At 26.6% G+C, this 10,031-nt stretch overlaps 1 protein-coding gene across 1 annotated transcript; it reads left to right on the top strand.

Annotated features, from left to right (window-relative positions):
* Positions 1–2,757: 2,757 nt before the first annotated feature.
* Positions 2,758–5,668, top strand: LOC114120550 (uncharacterized). The gene is made up of 2 exons (XM_027982487.2): positions 2,758–2,873; positions 4,841–5,668. The coding sequence occupies exon 2, from the start codon at positions 4,846–4,848 to the stop codon at positions 5,320–5,322; it is 477 nt and encodes a 158-aa protein (XP_027838288.1). The 5' UTR covers positions 2,758–2,873; positions 4,841–4,845; the 3' UTR covers positions 5,323–5,668.
* Positions 5,669–10,031: the final 4,363 nt, after the last annotated feature.

Raw genomic sequence — 10,031 nt, 5'->3', positions numbered from 1 at the left:
CTATTTAACTATATGTAATTCGTGTAAATGCATATCAATATTAGAATTTAATGGCAATTTGTTTAAGTACCTATGCAGGTGTGTTGTTATGTGTTAATAACATTTTAGTTATATTAATTAATTTAACTTAATAATAAAAATTAAAACTATAAAATATTTGTTAATACTGTTATGAATTTATATTGGCGATTAAGAGATACCCAATTAAATGTAATATTTTTATAATTTATGCACTTGTACAAATAGTTGTCATAATCAAAGTTTTTGATACTTCTCTGGTTTAAAGGTTAAATAATATGAGTTAGGATGTTCTTCCATCCAAGTGACACTTAATCCTTGCCTATAAAGTTGGTTGACCTCTGTAATGATCCTTAATGAATACTTCAAGAGTTCGTGAGCAGAAATTTTGTTTAAAAATGTGCTAAAACTTTTCATATATCATTTCTGTGTAGTTTGAAAATTTTTATGGTCAATGAATAACTGATATTAGAATAATACATGTTTATATATTTTATACATAATCCATACCTAATTATTATTCATTCATTATTTTAAATGTTATTGACTTTATATGTAAAAATATTTTAATGATAAAATTAATTTTGGAAACTTAAATACCAAAATCTTAAATGAAATAACAAGTTCATCAAAAATTACGAATACGAGCAAGATACATAGAATCTTGATAAGTTAGAATGATAATCCCGAATGTCTAGTTTGTGGCACTATTAGGTAGGTACATTTAAGAAAATCTTTAATAAATATAGACATTTTTAAGTATATTTGAACTAACAAATCCCGTTACTAATACTCTTTGATGTGTCTTAAATACTTATTGTAATCTTTACGATACTATGATTTTAAATATTAATTTTTTTTTTTTTAATTTGATAATTTATTTTTATTTAGTATGTAATTATTAATTAATTATATTATGTTATTTTATTGTGTCATTAGTACTCGTTACTATTTTGGTTATTGTTACTACATTGATATTGTTATTATCACCAATTTTATTTGTTTTAAATATAAAATATATTATTCTACCAATGTCATATTATTAATTTCTTAAATTAATCCATGTTTGTATATGTTCTAACAATACTTTCTTATTTAAAATTGTGAATAAGTTATTTTATGTAAATAATACAGTGAAACTTCCATACAACGAAATTTTCTATTTAACAAATTATTTTTTGGGATCTATGACATTCATTTTTAATTATGCGTTAATTCTATTTAACGAATTCCTCTTTAATTCGAATTTTTTTTTGTTCCCCGTGGGACTTCGTTAAATAGAAGTTTCACTGTTCTACATTTGTATTTGTTATAATTGTATATTTAATTTTTTGTTCATATGTATTCGCATTTTGATGTAGATAGATATATACAACTATTGTACATACCTACTTTTCTCATCGAAATCGAAATTAAATATGTTATAATATTGTAATTCATATAAGTAATGTTTATTTTAATGTTTTCAACGATGAATAAAGAAAACCAATTAAAGATTATTAATATACTGGCAATAAAATATTTCAATTTATTAGAAACTTAAAACGAAGCAAAAATAATATTTCTAATCTACTGAAATGCAGTTTACGAGTAATTATAACTGATATGAATATTCTCAGAGCAGAAATAAACAACGGTCACTAATAGGGACCGGATTTATATTATGCACAAAAAATCCAAATTTTATTGCAATAAATGTTGGTCTACTAAAAAACTCTGTAGCCTCGTTAACGGGAATTTCACAAATATTGCAATATACTGCAAAATTAAACCATCGGTTTTAAAAATATTTTTATGATCGTTTACGTATGTCTGTAAACGACTACAAATTGGTGTTTATACTTTAGGAGGTTTTGAAGTTCCGAATTAAAGTTTTATCAAAAATTACAAAACACAACATTTTAAACGTAAGACGCACGACTCGGACTGAAACCGATAGTGATGATGGCGTGAAATAGCAGTTGCAGTGATTTTTTCACAGTGATTCCAAAGTAACAATCACAGTCCACAGACTGTTACTCAGATATTGAGATACCAGTGATTGCTACTTTTCATATTTGATATTTTTAATCATGTATGGCGCGCTGCTAGTAGCAACTGGTAGGTACTGCTATACTGAAAATAAATCACAGTTTACTATCTCTAGAAACCGAACACTGGCCGTCGAACATTTGAATTATTCTATTATAGGTGTGAACAACGAAATTACCCATATTAATATAATATTATAATATGTTGCATACTATGAGTAAGTAATCTTATCTTTGGCAATAACGACCGGTCGTATAATTACGTGACTGCAGTGAAAGTGAAAATACGACGAGAAAAAAATATATATGTGCTGAAAATAATAATGTGCACTTTAAAACTACCTTCAATAATATGCATTTAATAGGTAAAAACGTTTAAATATACGAAGTAAAATTAGTGTTATTTTAATAAGAATGATCTACCAAAACCAAATAAATTTCTCGGCTGGGATTAACGACCAAGTGTGGTACATAGCTGCGGGAAATGGTTTTCAACAAACAATATTACCATTATTGTTATGAATACATATATTATGGTGTCTCGTAAACGTGTAGGTATTACCTACGCTATAGTTAAATATTATAATAACATCAAATACTGCAGTGCAGTCGTATAGTGTTTTTAAATGAAATAAACGTTATATTAGTAAAGTTATACGATCTCATTAAAACAGTTTTTATGGTTCAAATAATACGATAAAAACTGTCCGTGTGTAATTACTACACACGAAAACGTACCTATATATAAAGATGGCGTGTCGGTGTATTGACGACAAGCAAAATAGTTTTCTTTATATCTATGAACGACTGACATCAGAGAATCAGGTGTGTACTCATTTAATATTTGAATTTACTTTGTACGATTTATTATTTTAATAAGATAAATAAAATAGAATATTATTATCTACCTATAATTATAGTAATCTGCTCAGATTGCGTCAAATAAAGAGAACACGACGTCAAGGGCAAACTATTAGGTATGTTGTCTATTGAACTCGACGATTCGTCGTTTATCGATTTTTAACAATACAATATATAGTGTGACAAATGACAATATTATAGTTTATTTATTATGATTTATGACATGCATTTTAGGTGTTTCGTTTTAAAAATATTATATTAATTTGTATTATAATTTACAACTGTAAAATAATTACCAGTAAAAAAAAATCACCTAGGCGACAGAGGAAAATAATGTAGGTTTATACAGTACCTAAGTTATATATACAGACGAGGGGAATTTGTAATTTGCGCCAAAACGAATGTCTATTGGCGGCGAGCACTATCGCGGAATAGTAATTTAACTCGGCAGATCCGAATGACAATAATGATTAAACTATTATTATTATTTTATTGTTTTTAATTGACTAATTTTTTTATAACAATAAGGTTTTTTATTTGTAGCACAAAAATGCATACTAAATCACATTTTTCCTTGAAATGATGTAGTTATTATAGTATTATACACACCTTATATGTTTGACGTTTGTCATATACCTATTATTAATTATTATTATAAGGTATAGCTTTTTTAAGTCAACACTAACGTACCGTGCTACGGTGTAAATACTTTTAGGCGAGTGAAATAACTACTAGAAATCTATAAACAGAGTATTCAATGTCTTTATATCTTTTCATATTTCAATATACTCATATTATACTCAAATATCGAATCTTGCACGATTGTTCTTTCGAATTGTTCATAGTACTTATCTTATAGTATAACCAATTTTGCAAAGCTGGACATTAACGAGTTAAAATATTTAAATTAAGTTACTTAAAGAGTTTCTTTTTTTTTAACGTTTATAATTCTAAAAAATAGTAAAATTTCCATTATTATATCGAGTTATTTGTTAAGCTACTATAAAAAGGTATAATAATTAATTTTATATAGACACGAAAAATAAGTAACTTAACTTAGTCAAAAATAATTTATTTTTAAAATTACCTAACTTTTAACGAGTTACATAAATAAAATAAAAGTAACGATTAACTTTAAACTTAATATACATTTTTCTATATTAATTCAATTTAACGAGTTAAAATAATTGGTTAACTTGACTAGTTTTGAAATTTTGATTTCGGTGCAAATTAACTGTACAAGCCAACATAAGGTACTCATTAAATTATTATATTGATGTAATATAATAAGTAGTGACCTGTAGGGCTTACCATTTCTGAAATATTTTTCTTCATGAAATTTTAATAATAATAAAAATAAAAAAATATATTGTTTTTTGTACCTAGTTTATACCCAATCAATATCATATTATATAAACACTAAACAGGCTTACTTTTCAGTAATCTTTTACAAAAATAATATTGTCAATTATTCTATATATTATATTGTCACGGTGACAAAGGGCAAAGATCAATTATGGTAAAAGTATTCTAATTTCGTTGTAGAAATTCGTTATTGCAAGTATCAAAATAACGTAGTGGAATTGAACACGGTGATTATTTCCCGCGAAAACAAATTTTCCACTACTTGAATGTATTCATTTCTTAATTTGGTTTTAAAAATGAAAACCTATTTCAAATCATAAACGATTTGACTTTAAATAGGTCACCTTAGTATTTTCAATTTCAATGAAGAAAATTTAATAATATTTGTCATTTACACAATTAAATTAAATGTAAGAATCATTATACACCTATGTCCTTATGTTTATACGGAATAAAAAATTGTTAAACTAGTTGAACGTATATTATATAGAAATCATTAATTACCTACCTATTTGATTATTTTTTTGTTTTTATGTGCTGAACTTCATATATTATTATCGAAACAGTCAAAATGTTTTCGGGTCCGCTATGGGTCGTATTGGCAACGTTGGTCGTGTACAGTCAGGCGACGAGAACGGTCGAGAACAAGAAAAAAGAATTATTTAATTATGTTATAGATTTCGATAATGCGACTTACAACAATGACAACTCATTGAAAACGGTAGCTGCTGCGCGTCCTAATAGTATTACAAACAACACGACTGCGGGACTTGAACAAATGATTAAACTACAAGTCAGTCAAACACATACCAAAGAAAAAGGCATGATTTTAAGCTATATAAACACAATAGTTTCGAAAGTTGTCAAGAAGATAACCGATTTCTTGAGTTTATACTTGAGCACTGATTGTGAATCGTTGGACCCGAAGAATCGTGCCGACAACGAAGTCTGCCTGTGCAGAAACTCTACGGTTTTATATTACATCAATCGAACCGTATGTTTTATAATAAAAGTAAACGTTACTGACATCTCACGGGGAAAACTCTAAGACATAGTATGCCCATATGGCAATAGTGTTACCTATACATAATTATTATTCAATCTCGAAATCATAAATCAAATCAAATAAATCATATCTCGAACACTGCACTCAGACAACCCCGACAACCGTAATATTATATTATATATTATTAGATTCAAACAAAACTCTCAGAGTCGATAGCTCTCACGATGAAATGCACGCTACAGTTTCAAAATCTGACTTTCTGATATTTTTTATCACCTATACATCACACCGACGACGAGGACGACGACAACCACCTATATACCTACTCAATCTAATCTGATGTGTTCGAAGAGCGTAGATTTACTATTAAACTGTTTTAACATAATAATATGTATGTGCATTTTTTTATTTATGTGTCAAAATGTATTAATAGTGTTTCATAATATCCTTATACGTATAACATATACGTATGTACATAAAAGAACAGGCCTTTTTATGTACCCATTTTGTGACGACGCTATTTAACTTTTTTCCAATTTTTTTTAACAGAATTGTTTCAAATACCTTCCAAAGTGTCACAACGTCACCCGATTTTCAAATTTTTGATTTTAAAAAGTTGATATCGGTACAAAATAATTTTTTTTAAAAAAACAATAAAAAAATAATAAAATAAGTCAGATGGTTTTACCAACTATATAAAAACTACGAGATGGCGCATTATTGTATCTTATCCGCCGTTGTAAAATAAAATTGATGTAACTTTGAAACTTAAAGGTTATACACATCTCGCGAGGTCCGTAATCTACCATAAGTGGATTGCCTACCTGATAATATACTGCTGGCATATAATTATAAGTGGCGCGTACTAGTTGCCTCCCAAAATATGCGAATTATTACTTTCCGTCCTTATCGTAAACAAAAAGGTAAATTTACACTAGTTGCCTCCCATATAGAATTAAGTAGTGGTTCATAGACTTCACTAAACAGTTTTACATAAATAGGTAATGTTTATTCATTATAACAAATATCAGACTTGGTTGAAAACAATAATAATATAAAAATAAAACATATTATACTGCCTATTAAATATAATATTATGGAATAATGTAATGAAAGTATTTTTACACAAACATTTGCTGTCTGAGAAATGACATTTATAAAAAAATTACACAACTATAAAAATAATAAATCAATAAGTCAAACAAAATAGGAAGTAGTACCTATTATTAATCAATAAAATAAATTTATGGTAATAATAATGTAATATAATATGCATATAATAGTAAGAAATTATTTATAACATTGCTTAAGCTAGTATATTTTAGCCTATATTTGTACCTATAGATACTCAAAATTTGATGTTTTTTTCACTCAGCTTTTTTATTTGGGTATATCAATGAAAATTATTTTGTTTCTAATTTATAATCGTCCATGTAGTTTAGGCTTATTAGAACTTTGTAATAAAATTACAGTCTCGGTTTCTATACGTATTGAGGTTACAATTTTTTTTTCATAATTTTGGTTATAATGACAAACGGTTATTATGACCCATTTTCCCTGGTCTCTTGAACGTCATTATAATCGATTTCTACTGTATATTATTCGGATAATATTTTATAAATTAATCAAACAATAGGAAAGGGTTCCTCGACACCTAGCACTCTAAAAGTGAATGGACTGTATTATGCAGAATTCTGCTTACACACAACCTATTACTTGTAAACGGAGCCACGGAGGATTCGCCTGCAGTGAACAAGGGACTGAGAAAGACAGATAACAACCTTCGTGGCAACTAAGTACTAATATAATAATGAATAATAATATGTGATAACAAAATATGTAGTATAATATGTGGTGATAAAATATATATAATAAAATAATTTACAGGATAATATTACATAGATGGCACTAGTCTTGCTACCAATCATTAAAAATAACCAACATTTAGATACCAACAAATTACAAAAGCTGGATGTATAATAATACTAATTATAATTTGAATCACTCTGAGCGGGATTCTACCTTAAAGTCCGGTTACAAAAGTCCCACGAAAAAAGTCCTGTTTATTTATTACCAGGGTTCGGGACTTAAAGCGTTTGCATATCCATCATACTATCATAGATAATGTAAAACATAGTAGAGTGATATACAAATATATTTTATAATACGGAGAATTCAAATATGAAATTTTATTTTGCATATTTTTGCATGTTTTAGGGTTTATATATATTTCAGAGGTTTTTGCATATTTACCTAACGATTTTTAACGATTGACGGATAATATTATTTGTTTATTAATTTAATGTTGAACGATTAATTACAAAAATTTGTTTCTAGTGTAGTAAACACTCTATACCTACTTAATAAATCGAAAACCATGTAATTATATTACTTCGTAAAGATTTTATTTTTATTATTTTTTTTATTAATTACCTGATAATCATAAATAAATTATGATGTTTTTTATAATTATATGAAATAAATCCTTTTTTAATGACTTTTTAAGTGCTTTTTTCATTTTTAGTGCATATTTTTAAGTTTATCGGGTCATATATAATACAAGCGCATATTTTAGTACTTTTTCGTCGGACTTTTTTTCACCGGACTTTATAGTTCGGCGATTCCACTGAGCATAGTAATTTAAGTAATTCAATAATAATATAATAAGACTCACGGTACCCCAGAGAGTGCAGGAACTGGCCAGTTGCACAATGATAATTTTGCCTATAAAATTTGGAACCGTCAACAGTACAAAAATATCATAATAATATTTTACACTACAACATCAAGACATAATAATATATTCACCACATGAAATTGGTCTTAACATTTTTAGGTAATAATATAATTCACCGACACAACTCTTTGTTGATAAAACCGATTGAAACATATTCATAAACAACAATTACTATGTAAATGACTAAAACACAACAAATGCAACACTATTGTGCGTGTTGTTCTCTTGCTATAACAATTTATTATTTAATAAGTTATATAAAAGACTAAAAACAACTCGACTACTTCAGCCATCTTAATATTAATAACTTACTAAAAAATTTTATATTTTAATAGAATAATAATGATTAGGGCATTTTATGATAGGAGCGCCCGACCAGACGGTCGGACGGAGCGTAGGTGCCGGATCTACTCCTAGAGGGCAGCACATAATTGTTCGTGCACGAACAATATATCATGAATACAAATAACTAATATAAATAAAAACTTCAACGAGAATAATATTAAAATTCTGAGATAATAGCAATCAAATAGGTATTGTATAATTTCAAAATAATCTAATATAATTAATAAAAATAATTCTATGAATCAATTTCTATTTCAGAATTAAATTTCAAGAAAATATACCTAATAAAAATGATAAAAAAAAAAAAAAAGATAAATTAGTTAAGTCTTCTTTTCCAAAATATGCTACGACCTGAAGTAAATATCGAAATAATACAATACAACATAATAAACCATAATCAAATACTAAAATTAACGATCAAAAATAGCGGTTAACAGGAGTTAGATCTTATGAATTTATTATTTAATCTAATTATTTCCAATTTGATCAATTCTACCAAATATTTTATTTATTTAAATAAAGTTAAAAAATATCTAAAGCTAGATTACTATCATTATAAATGATGCATTTTTATTAATATATTTATTCATATCAAAACTATAAATCTTTCTAAATACCTATACACATTCCGGTACAATAATTTTGTTACGACTTGCCTTATTTTATAATTAGAATGACGTGCTATATAATCATTATATACACATATTATCTATAGATCATTCTTCATAATAATAAATTTATAACCAAATCTAATTCAATATTGGCTTTTATTTTATTTAAAATCCAAAAATTATATCGATTCTAGCCAATTATTTTCTCATTTATTAATCGATCGTTATAAATTGAACAAATAAATTGATATGTTAATTCTTTATAAACTGTGTGTAGGAACTGTATATAAAAAAGATAGTAACTAATTATACTTAAATTATAACGACCAAACCCTTTTATCTGAATATTTGATTGAATTACGTAAGAATTTTAACTTCAAAAACTTCAAAATTTGTGACATTATTTTAGATATTTTTTAACATTGTATGTAAGTATACCTACCACTATTATAATAAACTAATACTTGTATATTAATATTAAATTATAGTGATCTTTAATATAATTTTTTTTTGCCTATTATAAATGGATTTCAATCGTGACTTCGAACACGTAGTAGCATTTCTTTAGGCTCTATACCTATTCTATACTTACCTATACGTCATATTCTCAAATATGGTTTGGTGTTCCTCCATCGCATAAGCTTGAAAAACGATTGAAAGAACACAAAGACGATTATACTGTGTTGTTAAGTTTTGACATAATAGAATAATAATAATAATAATTTATCCTAATATTATCTTCTATCCACCACAACTTCAGGATTAGATATATTTTATTCATTAAAATGTCCCTCGGCATTTTTAACCAATTTAATTGAGATCGATATTTAATTTACAGTATACAATACTTCCAGACCTACTAAGTATTTTATAGTATACAATACCAAGTTTGAACGTCTTATCGACTAAATTTAAAAATATAATACAAGCAACGAACAATAATCTTAACCTTAGGTCTTAGGATAACAGTATTTACTTTTATCGTAGTAGGTAATCACATTATAATTTATATCATAATAGTAATCATAAAATATGTTGGTAAAATAATAATAATTGAA

This window comes from Aphis gossypii, chromosome X, assembly GCF_020184175.1.
Source record: "Aphis gossypii isolate Hap1 chromosome X, ASM2018417v2, whole genome shotgun sequence".
NCBI classification, from domain to species: domain Eukaryota; kingdom Metazoa; phylum Arthropoda; class Insecta; order Hemiptera; family Aphididae; genus Aphis; species Aphis gossypii.
The sequence above is the reverse complement of the archived record's forward strand: the minus strand, read 5'-3'. Positions and strand labels throughout refer to the sequence as shown.